The sequence below is a fragment of the Erythrolamprus reginae genome, chromosome 1 (genome assembly GCF_031021105.1).
Source record: "Erythrolamprus reginae isolate rEryReg1 chromosome 1, rEryReg1.hap1, whole genome shotgun sequence".
Classification (NCBI taxonomy): domain Eukaryota; kingdom Metazoa; phylum Chordata; class Lepidosauria; order Squamata; family Dipsadidae; genus Erythrolamprus; species Erythrolamprus reginae.
In genome coordinates, this window is record NC_091950.1 from 86,195,236 (window position 1) to 86,217,662 (window position 22,427).

A 22,427-nucleotide genomic window follows, 5' to 3' on the forward strand; every position below is an offset into this window, starting at 1 on the left:
AAATTGTCAAAGTTGAGATACACTGCTTTATATCTCTTCTTCATTGTCATACACATTGCATATTCTTGAAAAATAAATAAGAGAAATAAAAAAATGCAATATGAACTACTAAATAGGAAGTGCATGCGAATTTACTTGCAAAGTAATGACTATATTGCAGCAGAGAATTGCATAGGGTAAACAAGCCAACGAATAAAAAATCTGGGAATTCTCACCAAAAGGAAAATGGACTCTTTAATCATTGCAGAATTCCATATTGCAATTTGCAATATTGCAGATTGAATGTTTTCAATCTATGTTGAGCGATAGCAGAGCTGCTGGTAAATTAGTCCAGCTGGCCCAACCCATAATAAGAGACAGGCGGTTCCAAGACTAACACCAAACTGCATGGAGCTCTTCTGTGTTAATAGTAATAACATAACAACAAATAGGCAGTTCATAAGATGTGTTCACACACCTGCAATGCATGATGTAAAAGGGAGTGTTGTCAAAATATAGGGATATTTATTTATAACATTTATTTGCTGCCCGTCTCATATTCAAAGGCTTTGGGTAGCTTACAATATTTTTTTAAAAAATATACCTTATAATAAACAACCGACTGCTGCAGTTGCTTAATTTTTTTATCACACGCTTCTTCCAGCTCTGCCCAGTTTTTGCTCAGTTCCTGGCACATTTCTTTGATTCTCTGAGAAGACATGCATACATCTTTTGCCATAGCGTTCCCTTTTTCTAGAACCCTGGAGATTTGCTGCTTATGGGCTTTCACTTCAACTTGTAATTCCTAAAAGACAAACAGGCAGAAATGTGATGGAAAGGCGAGAGACAAAATAAATAGTTGAAGGAAGCGATCCAAGAGAAAATTGAAATCTATGTGCTATTTTTCAAAGCCTAAAATTCTCTGAGTTATTTTTTTTACTCAAATCTAAAAAAAAAAAGTGCCTTCCCCTAGTGTTTGTTCTAATATCCAGAGATATATCTGAACCAGAAGACAAAAACATTTATTCTTTTGAATGAAACTCTTATTTATATATGTTGAGTTTCATTTTGTATGAAACTCTTATTTATATGAAACTCTTATTTTCATTCTGAAGGGAAAGTTTACTAAATGCATCTATTGTCTCTAAAAAACCCTAGACACACATACAGCCTGGGAGAAACCCCGCTTCGCAGTATTGACTGTGAAAGAGATCTTGGAGTCTTGGTGGATAATCAACTAAACATGAGCCAGCAATGTGCAGCAGCGGCCAAAAAAGCCAACACTATCCTAAGCTGCATCAACAGGGGGATACACTCCAAGATCAGGGAAGTATTAATACCACTCTACTACACCCTGGTCATACCACATCTGGAGTACTGCATCCAGTTCTGGTCACCACACCTCAAAAGAGACATTGAAACTCTGGAGAAGGTGCAGAAAAGAGCAACCAAAATGATTAGGGGACTTGAAACCAAGACTTATGAAGAGAGATTGCGGGAACTGGGCATGGATAGCCTAGAGAAAAGGAGGGCCAGAGGGGACATGATAGCTGTATATAGGTATATGAGGGGTTGCCACAGAGAGGACGGGGCCACTCTATTCTCCAGAGCACCAGAGGGCCGGACGAGGAACAACGGCTGGAAGCTGACCAAGGAGAGATTCAACCTAGAAGTAAGGAAGAACTTCCTGACGGTCAGAGCGATCAACCAGTGGAACAACATGCCAGCAGAGGTTGTGAACTCCCCAACTCTGGACACTTTCAAGAGGAGATTGGACTGCCATTTGGCTGGGGTACTTTAGGATTCCTGCTCAGGCAGGGGGTTGGACCTGATGACCTGCATGGTCCCTTTCAACTCTAACAATAAATAAAAAAAAAAATACATTTCTTTGATGGCAATTGCAGCAACAACTGTATTGATTACCTGGCCGTCATTGTTCTGCCAAACATTTCTTCCTTCTTAATTACAGGTATACAATTTTCATGATTTAAACTTAATGCATGATAGTGATAATATTTTGAAGCAGCAACATTTTTTAAAAATCCAGTTTGTTATATTGGTTAAAGTCAGCGAAGGGCTACAAAAATTTTACTACCACACTGTGGACGTGGCTTATTGTGTGGGTGTGGCTTGCTGACCACGTGACCAGGTGGGAGTGGCTTGATGATCATGTGACTGTGGGTGGCTTAAAGATCTTGTGACTGGCTTAAAGGTGGCCAGCATGCCGTCACTCATGTCAAGGGTTTGGGTTAGGGTGCCTGGCCTATCCCCAACTCAAAGAGATACAATTTCCCTCTCTATTTACTATTACTGAGCATCCAAAATATACTATTTAATTCTATGTATATGTGCCACATGTGTAAACACATATTATGCATAGGCACACACAAATATACATTATCTACTATATAAACTGTATGTGTATGTACACATATTCACGCATGAACAGCTCTTCTAAAATTATACACATTCAACCTCATTTACTGTGATAGGAAAAACATACCCAGAGCCCAGAAGGGGGGGGGGAATCAAAATTTTGCTACCGGTACTGTGTACCTGACCGTACCTGTAGGAGTCCATCACTGGTTAAGGTGCTGCAAACTAGGGGACTGTGAGTTCTAGTCCTATCTTAAGCATGAGAGACAGCTGGGCAATCTTGGACTAGGCACTATCTCTCTAGTCAGTTCAGCTCACCTCACAGGGGTTGTTGTTGTGGTGTCAAGAAGAAGAGGTATTAAACAACTCAAGGTTGCTTTGAGTTATTTATTGAGCAATAAAGGCAAGACACCAATCAATCAATCAAACAAACAAACAAAGTTCATCAATAATTAAATGCCAAGCTCTTGTCTCACTTACACTAAGCTTCTCTATGTTTCTTGACCACCTTGCAGATTTCAATTAAAATCAAAATTATGAGGTGGCTGGATGGAGTCACTGAAGCAGTCGGCGTGAGGGATGGGACAGGAAGACCTGGAGGAAGGTTGTCCAAGGGGTCATGATGGGTTGGATGGGTTGGACAAGACTAACAATAACAAAGCAAAGCTACAAGCATCTTGAGAGAGTATACCATATTTTTAGAGTATAAAATGCACCTTTTTCCTCCCTTAAAGAGGCTGAAAATTTGGGTGCATCTTATACTCTGAATGTAACATTTTCAAAGCTTTATTTCCAGCCCTAACGAGGTGCTAATGATGTTCCTAGCTTGTATCGGCTTGCAAGCTCTTTCATTGTTACTCTCTCTGAAGAATGTTTTTCCATCACCAAGTCTTTGCAGGCTTTTTTTCATTGCTCTACTTACTCTGAAAAGTTTCTTCTCAGCCCTAACAAGATGCTAATGATGTTCCAGCTCTTACCGGTTTGCAGGCTATTTCATCGTTATTTTCTCCAAATAAGGTTTTTTTTAAGCCCTAACCAGGGAATAAAATAATGTGCTAAAGCTGATCAGACTAAGGAAGCTAGCCCGATGAATAACTTGTAGGCAGATTTTTTTTCCTTCTATTTTCCTCCACAAAAACTAAGGTGCATCTTATACTCCGAAAAATCATTTTATTTTTGGAATTGTACCTAATGTAGGACTGATATTTGAATAGGCCGAATCCTTGCTCCTGGTAAGTTTTCCATCTGACTGAAGAATGAGCTGCAAACCCAAATGTAAAAAGTGAAATGTTTTTGAAAGTCCATAGTTCGACTTTCAAAAGAACTATTTTAATCAAAGAGTTACCTTCTGCTTCAGTAGCAAGCTTTGAGCCCCATTTAAAGATTTTCCTTGGATCGTGGAATTGGCAATGGACATTCGCTCACTAATCCAATTCATTTCCATGTCATGGTAATGGTAGAATTGAAACAGTTCCACATTTGCCTCCAACAGATGCCTCCTCTCCTCAAGAGGTTTTTGGAGGGAATCAAATCTGAAATTAGATTTTTTTTTAAAAAAAAAGGCTGTTCACATTTGTATATTTAAAAAGAATCATTGGGTTCCTCATTAACTAAACATGTCTAATTGATTGACCCTATTAGTACCAATGCTATTACTATTACGAGTCTACGGAGAGGGGCGGCATACAAATCTAATAAATAATAATAATATTATTAGTAAAGTAATAGTGCTAGAAAAGAGGAAAAAAGCAATAGGGACATTTTCCACAACTAATTTACATTATCATTATCCAGTCTATGGAATGTGTGGCAATTTTAATTTGAGTGTATTGCTTTTGTGCAATTTTCTGATGCAGTGCTTTCCAGAAAAATAAAATAAAATTTTAAAAAACTTTTGAGGTGACTTCAAATAGCATTTTTTTGGTTATTTATTGATCTGCAAGAACAGAAAAATTCCATACAATCAGGTCACCTGATAATAGGTAATAGGCAATGGGGGATGTATATAGATAGTTAAAAAGGTATACACCAAGCGTGCTAAACCAAACTAACTTGATGTATCTATTTCATACTTTTTTCTTGCTTTAAATGAGTCAAGTCAAATTTGAAGGTTTTTACTGAAATTCAGCTGGGCAAGCTGAGAATTGTACAGCACCCAGAGTCACTGTGTACAGCACCCACAGTCTACCCACTGTGTATGTGGGTGCTGTACACAGTACACAGCCATATAAATCTGCTTAATAAATAAATGTTTACCACAAAAAAGGCTCTGAGGGGACTGCCTGATGACCAGTGGCCAGCAATTGTCCCTTTTCTATTAGCAAGTATTTAACTTTAACATTTAATTAATTAAATATACAATATTTAAAATATTTTATTGCTAACAACCCTCCCCCCACAACCCTGTGAGGCAGTTAAGGTGAAAATATGCCTTGTTATTTTTCCATAGAAGAAGGGAAGAATGACTTGTCTCATTGACTTTTCCGACAGCCAACCAGTCATTGTAAGCATACTAGTAGTTTTTTCTACTCCCTGCCTTGTACAATATTTTGGTCTAGTTTAGAAGTAGCCTTTGGATTTTGTGTTATGTATGGCCATATGTGATCATAATTTGCATACCCACCACTGATTGGCTGTTATAGCGGCAGGAGATTTAAGTGGCTGTCAGTGGCTGGCTGACTACAGAGAACTCTTTAAAAGTGGCTTTCCTGCACCCTATTATTATTATTATTTTATTATTATTTATTAGATTTGTATGCCGCCACTCTCTGAAGACTCGGGGCGGCTAACAACAATATAAAAAGACAATGTAAACAAATCTAATATTAAAAACAATCTAAAAAACCCCAATTTAAAAAACCACTCATACATACAAGCCTGTTCATATTCTGTTTTACTTTAACGATAGCTGAATCAAAGGTGTTGGACTGTTCCTACATCTCACTTCTTCATTTCCTGCACAATCTAACATTTTGGATCCCTAGAAGAAGAGTGTCTCACCTTTGCAGGTAACTCTGGGTCTCATCAAGAATCCTCTCTCTATTGAAGTGATGTGTAGCTACACTCTTGGCATGAGACACAATGGAATTCATTTTTTCAGCCAGTCCCTGCATTTCATTTTCTAGCTGTCTATGTTCCTTGAGTAAATTGCGACTGGAACGCAAATCATGACCCAATTCTGCATTTCGAAGCATCCTTTCTATTTTCTCTATCTTCTCGTCAGCATCCTAAGGAAGGAAATGTAGAATTCAGATACAAATACAGATGATGACCAAGCCCATTAAGCCCATTTCAGAAGACTTTCCAGGTCTTCCCAATTCAATGCTTCTGTCTTTTTGCATTTGGACAGAACACCAATATATTTGCTCTTGCTAAATTTTGTTGGGCAACATGCAGAATATGGCTGCAGGGAACCCAAGGGAAATTAAAAGTAGTGCTTCAATTCATGTAATTTCCTATTGCCTTCATATAATGTCTTAGGTATTTTAGTATTTGTAGAATATTTTAAATTTGACTGTAATATATCATTCATTCATGCATTGCTCCTGACCTCAAGAAGCTCCATCAGTTGTTCCTGTTGGCCAGCTTGCCTCAATTTATCTCCATGTTCTATCATCTTGCTGTAGAGTTTCTCCCACTTCTTCTTTATTTCTGACATTTTGTCCTGAATGGAATCTGCTGCATAGTGGTCATTTTGTATCAGCTGATTTCCAGTCTAGAGAAATGCAATACATTTAGTCAAAAACACTTCTCTTGATAACCCCCAAAAATTATAGTGGTTGTTTCTATCTGCCGATCTGTATTCAGAGAAAGTGTACCGCCTTCTACCGCATGAATTCCAACGGCCGATAAGGTCCCACAGAGTTGGCCTTCTCCGGGTCCCGTCGACCAAACAATGTCATTTGGCGGGCCCCAGGGGAAGAGCCTTCTCTGTGGCGGCCCCGGCCCTCTGGAACCAAGTCCCCCCAGAGATTAGAACGGCCCCCACCCTCCTTGTCTTTCGCAAACTACTTAAGACCCACCTTTGTCGCCAGACATGGGGGAGTTAAGTTACTCTTTCCCCCTAGGCCATTACAAGTTATGCATGGTATGTTTGTGTGTATGTTTGGTTTTTTATAATAAGGGGTTTTTAGTTGTTTTTGTTAATTGGATTGTTCATGTTGTTTTACCACTGTTGTTACAAATCCAATAAATAATAATAATAATAATAATAATAATAATAATAATGTATTATATAAACTTTCATAACTCATACCAATTGTTGAACATCAGTTATCAATAACAATAATATTACAACTATACATCTTGAGTGAAGACAAACTGTTATACTGACATGGATATGATTAATCTTGGTAATCTAGTGAATACATTTTCCAATTTACTAAAGTGAACTACTGTATGTGAAAGGCATGAAGAATAGAACAAATCAACTATCTATGGGATAATCTGCTGATGACTTATTTGAATGAAAGAGATCTTATCCTATAAGTAGATTTGATGAATGTGTGCAGAAAAAGTGAATGTAATATCAGAAGTTATAAAATTGGGTAACCTGGGTTGTTCTGAGTATAAAAAATTATACTTTTATAAAAGTATAAATTTGTAGATTGTTGATGGCTTGTATGTTCAGTGATATTAAAGAACTAGACATGAACAATTAAAATATTGTGGGGTGGTTTTTTTTGCTGCAGAGAAATTCTGCAATCATTCATTCACTTGCATTGCCAGGTTGTACACTCATATGTTAATTTTAATTTTCTTTAAAAAAAAAAGTTTTTGTAGGAATTCTAGAACAAATCATCATTAGTGATTTATAGCATCAACCTGTCAGTGTTATAGTCTTACGTTATATCAATCATATGATGGTTGCATTATTATAGACACAGCTAGTGTAGAATCTCCCAATATTTCAACACTGTGTTTTGGATACATGAACATAAGCTTGTTTTCTTATTGCTTGTATCATAGCAATTTGCATAGAATATCTGCATGTAATTTTGCAATTCTGTCCTTAGCCAAAGATGATCAAATTACTGGCCATTCTACTAATTATCTTTCTACTTGCATGAGACCACCTTACCGTCATCACCCCCATAAAATGCTTCTTATTGGCCATCATTTCTTGCTCCGCAGCCTCATGCCTTTTCAGCTTCCGTAAGACATTTGTGGGGTCACGATAAGACTCATCTGAGGCTATCTTGTATTTTTCTTCCATCCATACCAAGAGTTCAGCAGTGTCACGAATGAACTCCTACAATTGTATACATTAGAGTTTGAGAACTTGAGTAGACAGTACAGTATAATGTGTCATACGTGTAGCATATTAAAGACTCCAATGACCAAAAATACTTTCATACAAGTGCACTAGAGTGCCTTCCGTCCCCTGTCCTATTGCTCTCCTATATATCCTATACCTTTCTTCTATTCCTATATCTCTTCTATTCTTTCATTGATATGTTCTATTACTATATCTTCTTTTCTATTCTTTCTTAGATATATTTTACTATGAGTATCTCCTCTATAACCTTCATCATGTATTTTACTATGTGTGTATATATATATATACCCACTAAAACCCTCATTGTGTATTGGAATAAATAAATAAATAAATAAATAAATAAATAAATAAATAAATAAACAAACAAACAAACAAACAAACAAATAAATAAACAAACAAATGAATAAATGAATAAAACACTGGAAACCTTTTATGGACTTTTGTTGAAAAAAATGAAATGTTGATTTCTATATTTGCTGATTAAAAAGGTTGAATTTGTAGGGGCAGAGAAGAATTAGGTGATGTAATCTTAAAGAGATAGAAGCGATAAGTTGGCTTGTAACTGCCATAAAAGGATCAGAGCTCAGTTCTTTAATTATCTTTTTCTTTTCTTGTTTGTACTGTTTTTCATGCTTTTTATCATTGCTGTTCCAATAGGTGGCAGCAAATAGCTGATCTGATTTTTTTTAAAAAATTGGGTTTACACTTGCATAGGGGATTGCCAGAAAATCCATGGGTAGAATAGGAAATAGAAAATACATTTTGGAATAAGTGGCAAACCACTTCTATATGATTGAAAAAGAAAATTGGATGTACAGTATGTGTCATTAAATCACCAGGAATTCAGCTTGACTAAAGAAGATCATACTTTTATTATTGTTTCCACCACTTATTTAATGTCAGTGCAAAATACAGAAATAAAACATCTTTTCCCCAGGAGACTTAAGGATTTTATACCTGTCCTTTAAAAAAATATACTGCCCATTTTCAAATGAATGTCCAAGCTGCCTTTTACAATCTCAGTGAATGATCACAAAACTCGGTGTTTTCTCATGTTAAAGCTGTTAAAATATGGTGTTGTAGCCTGCTCTACACAAAGATAATTTTAAATGAGGGAAATTTTTTTAGAACTGTGATCTTTCAACTGGAGCAAGCATATATCTGAAAATCAGAGTAGCCTTAACTCTAGTAGGCTTCCAGAAGACATTTACGATCTAGTTTCTTCTTGTGTGCCTTTGGGGAACGAACATTTTAGTTTCATCAACACATTGTCTGTGGAACATTGTGATAATGTTCACTTTGTTTTGTCTCCCATGGTATCTACTTAGGCAATTCGATCCTGAAAAGTTGGAGTAATTTGAGTTTTTTCATTTAACTAATGTCATCTGTTGGGACCTGGAGAATGTACCTTTTCAGCAGCAGCTTCTGTCTTCTGACATATACCCTTAATAAATTATTATTAGTTTTAATATCATGTTTTAACTCAATTACTGTATTTGAAGTGTGAGCACTTAAACTCACATGCAGGCAGAGGGACATATAAGACAAAATTTAATTACATTAAGTGAAAGAAGTGTAACATATGCATTTTGTCTATATGTGCAAACTGTCTATTCCCATGTGAAGCTAAGCCAAGACCAGAGAAACCATAATATAAGTTAGCTCACAGAAATATAAAACTTTTCTGGGCTGAGAGTCACCCTTGACTTTTTCAGTGGCATGATATGAGCCATTTTTCATAAAATAGAGGGTATGAAAGAGACAAAACTACTTCTACATTTCCTTTAAATTAAATATAGTTCTTGTATTTACTGGTAATCATTTTCCATTCTGCCAAGGGTATTGCATGCATATATTTTGTATTTTACTAACATATTTCAGAACTTGGAGGAAACGTATGGTTCTCGGGTCACTGGTTATACGCTTCTGATTTAATGCAACATATCACATGTAACAGAACAGTCAGATAAATTATGTTGAGTGGGAAAAAGCATAGTTCAGAGCAGTGTTCCCTCTAATTTTTTTTTGGGGGGGCGGAAAAATATAGTGTTTGAGCGGTAGTCCCTTCAGGAGTGGGCGGCACAGAAATAACAAACAAACAAACAAACAAACAAACAAACAAATAAAAAAACCACCCTGTTTTGCCTCAGAGAATTTCAAAATAAAATACTGTACTGTGTGTCTATAACAGTGAGCTCATAATAGGGCAACTCTATCAATATCAAAATGCCACTTAAATAGTTGAGCTAGTTTCAAACTAGATTTTGATTTTCTTTCTCTCTTCCTTACTCCCATTCTTTTTCTTTCTCTTTTCCTTCCTCTCTTTTTTCTATCTGTTTCTCTCTCTTCCTCTCTTCCTCTTTCTCTCCTTCCCTCTCACTCTTTCCCTCTCGGCTTCTGGGCAGGTTTGGAAAACTCTGAGTTGATGACGATTTTTAAGTGAGCGATTGCTCACTGCTCAGCTTAGAGGGAACTATGGTTCAGAGTGGTAGGTTCAAGCCTTCTACAAATAGTTTGCAACAGATCAACATTCCAACCTGTAATAGAAGAGAATCTAATAGCCTCCTTTTTCTCTGTTCATATTTATTTATGAGCAATTTCCATCTTTCGCATAAGGTAACCATTGTCTTCTTAATCCTGCAGAAGAAGTAACAGACACTTCAGTTTCTCAAAACAAACAAACAAACAAACAAAAAATTCTGGAGGAGTTGGCGGGAACAGAAAGAGAAATAGGAAAATAGCTATAGGTGTTGAGGCTAAATACATAAAATCTCAACTCCTGTAATTTTGGTGAGCCATGTACATTATTACAGTTCAATCTTCCATTAATTTTACATTTAATACAGCAAATACATTTGATTTTTCTGGTTAGAAGAAATAAGTTATTGTTATACAAATTCCTTTTATAAACTTATTAAACATGCAAAGATGCAAGGTTTTATTTGTGTGACTAAGGGAAACTAAGGCACAGTAAATCTAAATGGTGTGTTTTAAGTTGTTCAGTGGGCTCATTTTAGGCAACAGGTCTCTCCACAGTTTGCACTATTAAAATGTACACAATGCCAAAATGTGTGTTCCGGTAAGCTATTTTTTCCCCCTTACTGTAAAAGCTTCTGGTTTTCTTCTTTATGCTTAGGCTGCTTAGAAGTTCTTAATGTGTTGTATTTGAGCTGAATTTGTTGGTGGCAGCCAATATTTTTTTGGTACTATTAAGGAATGGGCAGAATGACTCTTGAGTTATCAAGGATATACACAGAGGAAAACGTGGGATTCCAGCAGATATCCAGATGTGAATAATTATTCAGTCATACAAGACAGATACATTAAAGTGTATAAAAAAGTGTTTACTTTAGAAATAGCACAGTCAAGTTAAACAGTCCAGTCATACACCTTCAGATCAGTCAATATCAGTGATAATATTACAAGTCTGTCTTTGTCTTACATATCAGACACACATTACAGCTTACAAATCCATCAAACTATTATTGAATACGCAGAGCTTACTAGATCAGTCACAGTGAATCAGCAGGAAAAACAGAGAGCAGAGAGAGAGAATCATGCTTTCTGGCTCCCTCTTATGGCAATTTGCAACACTACCTCTTAAAGCTATAGTACTTCAATACATACAAACATCCATTGTTAGCTTATTTATATATTGCAAACCCAAATATTTTGTACATAGTACTAACAGGTACCATAGTCTCATTTTTTAGGCTCTCCAATGACTCATCATATTTCCTTATTTGAAAAAGCCCCATAGGATGACTTTCTCTGGGGAGTCTTTCTTCAGAATTTAATTACAACATGGGGGGGGAACACACTACTAAATGAATGAATGCACATTCTGAGGCATATCCTTGCTGATTTGATAAGTAAGAAAAATTTAAAAAGCCTAAAAATCTCCAAAAAGAATGACACTCCTCTTTAATTTCTCCAAGAGTGATTTTTTTCCTCATTGAAGGAAAAATCCATTGTGTATAAAATAATTTAAGTTTTATTTTAAGAATATCAGTATTTGCTGTCTGTAGTTTCTGTCTTTAACAAGATAAGGATTTCCTGTTTTTCCTTATCTTGTGACTGTCATTTTGGGATCTGTGTTTAACAAGATAAATGTTTGCTGTTTAACAAGATAAATGTTTGCTGTTTAACAAGATAAATGTTTGCTGTTTACCCAATAAACCATATAAGGTACTATTCATCTCCAGGAGAAAGAAACAGGATGTAGACCATATTTAGGCAAGGAATTCTGTGTACCCCTATGATAAGTTGAGGAATTCTATGTACCTTTGTGATTTGTAAAACCTATATAACCTGCTCTTTAGCTTCTGTACAAGTGTCTCTTCCCTTATGAAGAGTACCCGCTTTGCAAATCGTTTTTGGTATACCCAGAGAGAATAAACATTTCTGTTCTCTTTGTCCAAACGTCTTGTGTGAACTTTTTCATAAAATTTCAGCGCACATCATCAAATTGAAAGAAAATGAGAAAAAGGGCAGGGCATAATAAGCACAAGAGTAATCCTAACCTTTTCTCCTGTGATCTTCCAACTGAGAAACAAAGAAACAAAAACAAACAAACCCCGACAAACTATTTTTGAGAACTCCCCTGATTTTTCAACTTCCCAAGCATTGATAATTTGGTAGGTTTTAGTTATATAATGAGATAAATGGTCATCTTCATACAAGAGCTATCCAGACTAATTCTCTCAATGTACTGTAAAGCCATCTTGAAAGCTTAAGAGAATATTGGTGGTCCATTTCATTCAGCAGAAGAGTGAGTAAAATGCAGAAATTACTTTATTCTAGAAAGAAACAAAGCAATTACCTTTGGTATTAAGTTTTTAAAGTGTATTTAAATTGCAATGAAATAGCTTGCAAAAATATAAATAATTTTGTCAACATTAATACTAAACCAGCTTCAGAAAGGTAAATGTTTGTTTTCCTGGGTTATTCCCTTATTTACAGTGGGAACACAAACACAAATCCAACTCAAGGGGAGAAATTTATGAGCTTCTTGATAATAGGTCTCTCCTCTTTTGTAGTTCTCAGATGACATACCTGTCACAAGCAAAATGACCGCTTTCTATCAGCTGCTCTCCTTGGCCATTGGCTGCATTTGTTCGACGTTTCAATACATACAGCACTTGTTCAAAATCCTCATGTTGCTTCAGGAGACTCTGAGTTGAATCCATGTGGTCCTGAAGGAAAGACCATAAGAGCAGGGGTGAAATCCAGCAGGTTCTGACAGGTTCTGGAGAACCGGTAGTGGAAATTTTGACTAGTTCGGAGAATAGGCAAATACCACCTCTGGCTGGCCCCAGAGCTGGGCGGGAATAAAGATTTTTGCAGTATTCTAGAAAGTCTAGAACTAAGACGCTTAAACAAGATCTAAGTATTGCCCACAAGATAATATGCTGCAATGTCCTGCCTGTCGGTGACTACTTCAGCTTCAACCACAACAACACAAGAGCACACAACAGATTTAAACTTAATATTAACCGCTCCAAACTTGACTGTAAAAAATACAACTTCAGTAACCGAGTTGTCGAAGCGTGGAACTCATTACCGGACTCCATTGTGTCATCCCCAAACCCCCAACACTTTACCCTTAGATTATCTACGGTTGACCTATCCAGATTCCTAAGAGGTCAGTAAGGGGTGAGTACAAGTGCACTAGAGTGCCTTCCGTCCCCTGTCCTATTGCTCTCCTATATCTCCTATACCTTTCTTCTATTCCTATATCTCTTCTTCTATTCTTTCATTGATATGTTCTATTACTATATCTTCTCTTCTATTATTTCTTAGATATATTTTACTATGAGTATCTCCTCTGTAACCTTCATCATGTATTTTACTATGTGTGTGTGTGTGTGTATATATATATACACCCACTAAAACCCTCATTGTGTATTGGACAAAATAAATAAATAAAATAAAATAAAATAAATTCTTTCCTTGAAGTAGGGTGGGAATGGAGATTTTGCAGTATCCTTTCTCTGCCGCATGCACCATGCCATGCTCACAGAACTGGTAGGGAAAGATTTTGAATTTCACTCCTACGCAAGAATAATGAGAGCCCCATAATATTATTTCATGCTTATCTCCAGAACATGTGAATGCTCTGAAACCTGAGCTAGCTGGGTGAGGGTAATGTAACAATAATTTAAGAGTGTTCATTCCACCTCTGATTTTAATTAATTTACTTAGAATTCTTAATGATGATGCTGGATGGTGTGAGCTGCTACTATTCTCCATTCGCTTAATTGGTTATTTATTTATTTATTTATTTATTGGATTTATATGCCACCTCTCTCCGAAAACTCAGGGTGGCTAACAGTAATCATAAACAGTGTACAATAATAATCCAATACTAAAAGGGAATTAAAACCCCTTAATATAAAAAAACAAAAACAAAAACAAAAAAACTCGCAAACATACATACAAACATACCATGCATACAATTGTAAAGGCCTAGGGGGAAAAGGAATCTTAATTCCCCCATGCCTGGCGACAGAGGTGGGTTTTAAGTAGCTTACGAAAGGCAAGGAGGGTGGGGGCAATTCTAATCTCTGGGGGGAGTTGGTTCCAGAGGGCCGGGGCCGCCACAGAGAAGGCTCTTCCCCTGGGTCCCACCAAGCGGCATTGTTTAGTTGACAGGACCTGGAGAAGACCCACTCTATGGGACCTAACTGGCCGCTGGGATTCGTGCCGCAGAAAGCGGTCCCGGAGATAATCTGGTCCGGTGCCATGGAGGGCTTTATAGGTCATAACCAACACTTTGAATTGTGACCGGAAACTGATCGGCAACCAATGCAGACTGCGGAGTGTTGGTGTAACATGGGCATATTTGGGAAAGCCCATGATTGCTCTCGCAGCTGCATTCTGCATTATGAAGTTCCGAGACCACCTAAGTAGAATTTGCCCTTCCATGGGGGGAAAAGTTCAGGTTCATGACCTGTCAAAACAGGGAATATCAGTCTGAAATCACTTCTGCCTCCACCTTTCTATCCCCCTGAGGATATTTTGTAAAGCAAGAATGTATTTTATAAAACCGTGCATTTTGTGGCTCATTGTATGCTTTTTTTTGATAACTTAAAATGAATGGGATACTTGTTATTATTTATATTTACTTGAGTGTTGGTTTGAAGTGGTTAGTTCTGCATTTTTAATCTCGTTATTATAAGCAATGTGTGAGGTATATAAACTTTGTAAATACAGGTAGTGCTTGACTTACGACAGTTCATTTAGTGATTGTTCAAAGTTAGAACATAAGTGGAAAAAAGTGACTTATGACCGCTTTTCACACTTATAACCTTAACAACTACTGTGTGTTGTTGTTGTTGTTGTTGTTATTATTATTATTATTATTATTATTTAATTAGACTTGTATGCCGCCCTTCTCTGAGGACTCGGGGCACCATTACTAACTTAAGCACTGCAGTGATACACAACACCTATGGCAAGAAAGGTTGTAAAATGGGGCAAAATTGATTTAACAGATGTTTCACATAGCAACAGAAATTTTGGGGTCAATTGTGGTCTTCAGTCCAGGACTACCTATCAATAAATTCCAGTCTACATTTGAAATAAAATCATTAGTGTTTACCCCAAGATTATCAGTCTGAAAAAAGGCCTCATGGCTGGAGATTGCAGCAAGAATTGAATCAGCTTCTTTGATGAATTTTTGCAATGCTATATTTTCTTGCAGCTTCTTCTGTCGCTCGGTCCATAACTCATCCAGCTCATTTCTTCCTTGAGCAATTCTGTCTATATATTCACCAACATCCAGAGCGCCAAGATTGGATGAACTGTCTGCAATTTTCTCACTTAATTCTCGCAACTGTTTAAATCTGTCAAGGATTCCAAAACAATTGCACACATCACATCTTTTTCTTCTTTATCTACAGATATTCACGTTTTAAGGTTTTCAGAGCTTCCTTATAATTGATTAAATATTCATTATTCTATTCTAAGATGGACAAGGATGATAGTATTCAATTGTTATTGTGGAATATACAGTAGTGTCCTGGTTCTTACATTGCATTAAAATATTGTTATTTTGGTTTAGAGTGTTCAGTTAATCTATTATAGATTGTAACCATTGTATTTGACTTACTAAATCTTTACATGCATAAAGTCAACAATGATAGCCAATAACTATGATTTAGCACAGTTTGTAAACCCTACCTCTGCTTTTAATATATGATTAGAATGAGTAACCCCCTCTGATAGTCCTTTTTAATTATAGTAATTAATAGTTCTTTATTTATCATAGTAATTATGGTTTAAAACTGTCCAAGTAGGTATTGCAGATTGTACCATGATTACTATCTCAGCAATTCTTATTTTTACTACATGGTCTTACAAGTACCTGTGATTCTGGCTATGTATCTCTTTCAGCAAGTCCTGGTGTTCTTTCAAGAGCTGTTCTGCAGAGATCACATCTATACACTTCTCTTCAGTTGTCAGTTTCTCCTTCACACCATCAATCCATAAGATAAGTCTCTGACTTTCTTGCCGAAAAGCTTGTTGATCCCTCGCTGTCTGCAAAACCGCATTCTTCTCCTCCGCTTTTAACTTTAACATTACTAATAGATTCTTCATGTGTTCTCCATGTTCTTTTATGGCATGACTCTCTGCGGGATTAGAATCTTGGATTCTGTGCAATGAAGCCAGAGACACGTTATTGAGTTAGAATTCATTCCAATTATTAACTGAAGTTGAATTTCCCTGAAAAAAGTTATGCCTGATATACTGAATACTGTTGATTCATTGATTTTGTTCCACATCTAAATATTATTATATGATGAATACAATAAGATAAAATAAATTCCCATGATTTGGAAATTTGTGTAAATATATTTCCAGAAAATTAATTAGAATCTATGTTAGCATGTGTAGAGAAAATAGAATAAAAATGCATACAACGTTGACCTAAGAGATACTAGACAAAAGTTAATTCTAGTTATGAACTCATGATCTTGCTGAATGTAGGTCTGCCTTCTTAGATCACTTTATAAATTGAAAATATTGTGAATATCTTCTGTATTTAGGGAAATGATATGACCATGAATATTAGGAGAGTAGACAATTCAATTCAATAGTAATAGAGTAGTCAATTCAGACAAAGGTTTGTGCAGTGGTTAAAGAGCAAAATGCAAAAGGAGAAAGCGATAATGGAGGACAAGATTATTATTATTGTTGTTGTTGTTGTTGTTGTTGTTGTTGTGAGCCGCTCCGAGTCTTTGGAGAGGGGCGGCATACAAGTCTAATAAAAAATATTATTATTATTGTTATTGTTATTGTTATTGTTGTTGTTATTGTTATTGTTATTTTTATTAATTAGATTTGTATGCCGCCCTTCTCCGAAGTCTCGGGGCAGCTCACAGAATAGATACAAAACAAGTATATAGCACAAATATAATATATTAAAAAGTACAACTAAAAACCCTATGTAATACACAATCATACAATCCAATCACACCATGCATCACATTTATTGGTCAGAGGGGCAAGGTCTAATTGCCCCAAGCCTGGTGATATAGGTGAGTCTTGAGGCTCTTGCGGAAGGCCGACCCTTCGTGGGCAGTACGAATCTCTGGGGGAGCTGATTCCAGAGGGTCAGCACCCCACAGAGAAGGCTTTTTCCCTAGGCCCCGCCAAACGACATTGTCTGGTTGACGGGACCTGGAGAAGGCCAACTCTGTGGGACCTAACTGGCCGCAGGGATTTATGCAGCAGAAGGCAGTCTCGTAAGTAATCTGGTCCGATGCCATGTAGGGCTTTGTAGGTCATCACCAACACTTTGAATTGTGTCCAGAATCCAGTGCAGTCTGTGGAGTGTTGGAGAGACATGGGCATATCTGGGGAAACCCATGACCGTTTGTGCGGCTGCATTCTGCACGATTTGAAGTTTCTGAACACTCTTCAAAGGTAGTCCCATGTAGAGAGCATTGTAGTAGTCGAACCTCGAGGTGATAAGAGCATGAGTGACCATGAGCAAGGACACCCTATCCAAATGGGGCCGCAACTGGTGCACCAGGCAAACCTGGGCAAATTCCTGAGATGGTTAGATACAATATCATTGATGCAATGAACATGAATTTGGGCAAACTCTGTGAGAACAGTGGATTATGCGGGGGGCTGTCATGTCATAGTCCATGGGGTCATGAAGGGTCAGACAGGACTTGGTGACCGAACCACCACAACAAATAATATTGATAATATTTATGATGCTATTGAGACAGCTCTAAGAAGCCATCAATGTGGTACAGAAAATGTCTGTCTGCTGCCAATCTTGTGACCATCATGAGTTTTGGAACATAAACATGATAGTCCTAATTATTCTCTGTCTTTGGGTGGATAGTGTAGCACAAAACCATCATTCTTATATTCTTATATGCCAAAATGCCAATTCTTATATGCCAATTCTTATATGCCAAAATGGGCATGGAGGGAAGAAAGAGCAGTTGGTATTGTATGCCTGCTTTCATTTGAGGAAGTATCTTAATCAAGGATCTGCCATTTACATTGATGTACTCTAGATCAGGGGGTCTCCAACCTTGGCAACTTTAAAATGTGTGGACTTCAACTCCCAGAATTCCCAGCCATCTTTGCTGGCTGAGGAATTCTGGGAGTTGAAGTCCAGAAGTCTTAAAGTTGCCAAGGTTGGAGACCCTTGCTCTAGATTTTGTCAATACAAGCAGGCATTATGGGTCATTATGGGTGTGGCTTATTCAGGATGCCCTGTATTTTCTTTCAACATCTTTCATTGCAAATTGGGTAATCTGGGATGGAGGTCCATTTTCACTACCCCACAGCGTTCCCCCTCATCCGGGCTGTAGCCCACCCCTGGTTATACCACTTCTTTCTATCCATGGAGAAACTCTATCTACCCTGTTTCCCCGATAGTAAGACACCCCAGATTGTAAGACGTATCGGGGGTTTCAGGGGGGGCGGCTAATATAAGCCGTACCCCGAAAGTAATACATATGTCTTACTTTCGGGGAAACACGGGGGTATTGCCGCCTCCCTCTCATCTAGCTGCGCGCCGCCTCCTGCCCACGTCCGCACCGTCCCCCTCTCCATACGTCGCCGCGTCTGCCACCTCCCTCTGATCTTAATGAGCGCCGCCTCCTGCCCACGTCCGCACCGTCCCCCTCTCCATACGTCACCGCGCCGTCCCCTGCACTTGTCACTGCCGCCTCCTGCTTAAAATACGGTAATGCACACAGTATTAATCATACATCAGTAAAACATACACACTGGCATACTGGGGTATCATCTGCTGTTTTGTGGTGAATACAATACTGTTCAGGTTGTTTTATGGTTAAAACAAAAAATTTGACCATTTTTTTTCCAATATAAGACATACCCCGAAAGTAAGACATAGTGGGGCTTTTGGGGATAAAAAGAAAGTAAGACACTGTCTTACTTTCGGGGAAACACGGTATGTGGTTGCTATGAGATGATACCAACTTGATAGCATATAAACCATCCATCTACCCATCAATCAACCAATCAATCAATCAATCAATCAATTTATTTCTCTCTGTTCAAAATTATTCCAAACTCTGATCCATTCAATGAGGCCAACAACCTTTCGAAAAAGAAAAATGCATCTCCTTGTTATTACTACGAAGCAACTCTTTGCTTAAACTGGTTCCAGATTATAAGTGTAACAACTATAACATAGTAAAGAATTGATTTCTTACAAACTGGCTATCCTCTTTTGGTATTCAATTTTTCTCTCCAGGACTAAGATGTCTCTTTCACAGGCTGAAAGCTTGTGTGCCTGGACTTCCAAGAGAGCAGGCTTGCTCCCTTGCCCCAAATCCTCAAGGCTGGTCATCTTGTCTTGTAATAGTTCTTTAGTGTCACGGCAATCCTGAAGGAATGTCTTCACATCAGTAACCCCAACCAGTTCTGAGCCTTTTTCTTCTTTTAATGCTTCCAGACATTCCCACCTAAAAACACACACACACAATAATAAAGCAGAGTCATTGTGGTTAGTCAGGAACATGTATGTATATAGAGAGATTTTGAATTTAAGTTTTAAGAATAGTTTAAATATAAAGAGCAGAGAATAGCAATAATGATAATGATAATGATAAGGATAAGGATAACAATAACAATAACAATTTATTAGATTTGTATGCGGCCCCTCTCCAGAGACTTGGGGCGGCTATAGTAATAGTCTATTCTTTATGTAGTGACAAGTACATTGGAAAACAAATACACACCTCAGCGTCTAAAGAATTTAAGCTCTTGGCAGCTGATTAGACAAGTCCTTGCAGTTTCCTTGGGAAAGTGTTTTAGAAGTAATTTGCCATTGTCACTGCACCCAAAGGTTTAAAGGACCATACAGTAGTCCCTCGCGAGCAAAGAAAGCGCGCAAACGAGCGAGTGCGAGCAAAGAAAGGAACGCGACGTGGCGGGGATTTCCAGACTGGGCTCGAGGGTGGGAGAGGAAGTGCTGGGCGGGTGGAGGGGAAAAAAAAGAAAAGAAAGAGAGAGAGAGAGAGAGAGAGAGAGAGAGAGAGAGAGAGAAGAACCAGCCGGGGCAGCTCACCAGGGACTTTCCAGCCAGGGCAAGGCAAAAAAGACAACGTTTGGCCGAACTGCTGCAAAGAATAGCAGTGGGTCGGGAATGCTCGGGGGCGGCGATTCTTTTGCCCCCCTCCCCTTCTTTTCCTCAGGCGCAGAGTAAGTAGTAGTGGGGGGGAAAGGTTAGCGGGCCGTTGCTCGCCTCCAGGCATCCGGAGCTGGTGGGAAGGAGGAGAAAGGGAGCAGGGAGCATCCCCCCTAAAGAACTATCAGTTGATAAATTCCCCATCGCGGATTTCACCTATCGCGGCCGGGTCTGGAACGTAACACCAGCGATAGGTGAGGGACTACTGTATATCAAAGCTGATGTGTTATAATAATAATATAATAATAACAACAGAGTTGGAAGGAACCTTGGGGGTCTTCTAGTACAAACCCCTTACAGTGTTTCCACTGATTGATAGTTCTAACTGTCAGGAATTTTTTTCCTTAATTCTAAGTTGCTTCTCTCCTCGATTAGTCTCTACCCATTGCTTCTTATTCTACCCTCAGGTGCTTTGGAGAATAATTTGACTCCCTCTTCTTTGTGGCAATCCCTGCTATGGCTACCAATCTGTTTTCAGACACAATTCAAAGTGTTGGTTATGACCTATAAAGCCCTACATGGCATAGTACCAGACTATTTCTGAGACCGCCTTCTGCCGCATGAATCCCAGCGGTCAAATAGGTCCCACAGAGTTGGTCTCTTTAGGGTCCCGTTGAACAAACAATGTCAGCTGGCGGGACCTAGGGGAAGAGCCTTCTCTGTGGGGGGCCCAGCCCTCTGGAATCGGCTCCCCCCGGAGATTCGTACTGCCCCCACCCTCCTCGTCTTACGAAAGAGTTTAAAAACTCATCTTTGCCACCAGGCCTGGGGTTCCTTAGATCTTCCCCCCTGACCAATGAATGCTTTGGTTTGACTGTTGAATGAATGATATTGATAGGGTTTTTTTAATTAGAATATTAAGATTGTTTTTTAATGTATTAATTGTATTGTTATTATTGTTTCCTGTTTTTCTGTACATGCTTTGAGCCGCCCCAAGTCCTCGGAGAGGGGACATACAAATCCAATTAAATCTAAATCTTTAAATCTATAATGTCTCCTCTGGTCTTTCTTTTAATTAAACTAGACATAGTTCCTGCAACCATTCTTCATATGTTTTAGCCTCCAGTCCCCTAATCATTTCTGTTGCTCTCCTCTGTACTCTTTCTAGAGTTCATTTGCTATCGATTGTATATATTTTTTTACCTCTTGTTTATCTCTTGATTACGAGATTGGATCTCCTTCTGTTTTCCGGGACACCTCTTAGAATACTTATCTGCTGAGGAACTGATCTCTTCCAGCTGTTTTTCCCCAGCAGCCAATTCAATTAGAAAATTCTAAGGAAAGAGAGAGTACACTAAGTTATATTATATACTTTTATCTCTGCCATAGTTATTTATGGAAATTATCTTCGCTGGCCTTGGAGAAGTAAAATGACAAACGTATGCTTTCTTGCTAATATTTTGCCATCATCACAATTAGTTGCAAAAGTGGTTAATTGCTTGCAATTGTTTACAATCTCTGTCTTATGAAAAGATTCTTTATTATAATTAATGTTTTTGAATATCAGACATGTTTCCAGATGAGGCAGTCTCAGGCACTATCAGACAAACCTAATGGGCAGCTATTCCAATGTCATACCTTAACAAATTTTTGAAAAACTTAAACAGAAGTCTGAAGAAATGATGAGAAAAATGGGAGAATTACAAATGGAAAATGTCAACATCAAAAATATTCCTTTAATTGGGTAACCACAATTTCTCTAATTTAAAATGCTTAGGATAAACTCAGAGGCAGGCCTGGAATTGGGATTGACTGTAAGTATGCATTTTTTAAAATGATACAGTAGTTTTTATAGCACTGTAGATTTTATTGATGTATTTATTACTCTTTTACTTTTTATGACTGTTGTTATCCGCTCAGAGTCTGTTTTGGAGTGAGCGGCATATAAATGCAATAAATAAATAAAATAAATCTAAAATAATTTATCACTAATTGTTCTTCTGAATAATCTCTTTGCTTGATCTTTTCACTGGGTTTCAAATTGCAATATTACTTTCTATAACTTGTAGATCTTCTGCTTGTCCAATAATTAGCCTGCAAAGGTATTTCAATTTCAGTTAACTCTCTGTTTTTTGGCTGCTGTAAACTAACAATGAATATTGTACA

At 37.8% G+C, this 22,427-nt stretch overlaps 1 protein-coding gene across 1 annotated transcript in view; it reads right to left on the reverse strand.

Annotated features, from left to right (window-relative positions):
• The window catches only part of SPTBN5 (spectrin beta, non-erythrocytic 5), a 138,291-nt gene that overhangs the window by 95,823 nt on the left and 20,041 nt on the right, over positions 1-22,427 (reverse strand). The window contains exons 15-25 of the mRNA XM_070740867.1: positions 21,465-21,595; positions 19,345-19,596; positions 16,002-16,289; positions 15,237-15,480; positions 12,689-12,828; positions 10,171-10,270; positions 7,436-7,606; positions 5,906-6,070; positions 5,356-5,582; positions 3,701-3,887; positions 584-784 (exon numbers count right to left, since the gene is read on the reverse strand). Of these exons, the coding sequence (XP_070596968.1) occupies positions 584-784; positions 3,701-3,887; positions 5,356-5,582; positions 5,906-6,070; positions 7,436-7,606; positions 10,171-10,270; positions 12,689-12,828; positions 15,237-15,480; positions 16,002-16,289; positions 19,345-19,596; positions 21,465-21,595 (2,106 nt within the window). The remainder of the gene's footprint in view (positions 1-583; positions 785-3,700; positions 3,888-5,355; positions 5,583-5,905; positions 6,071-7,435; positions 7,607-10,170; positions 10,271-12,688; positions 12,829-15,236; positions 15,481-16,001; positions 16,290-19,344; positions 19,597-21,464; positions 21,596-22,427) is intronic.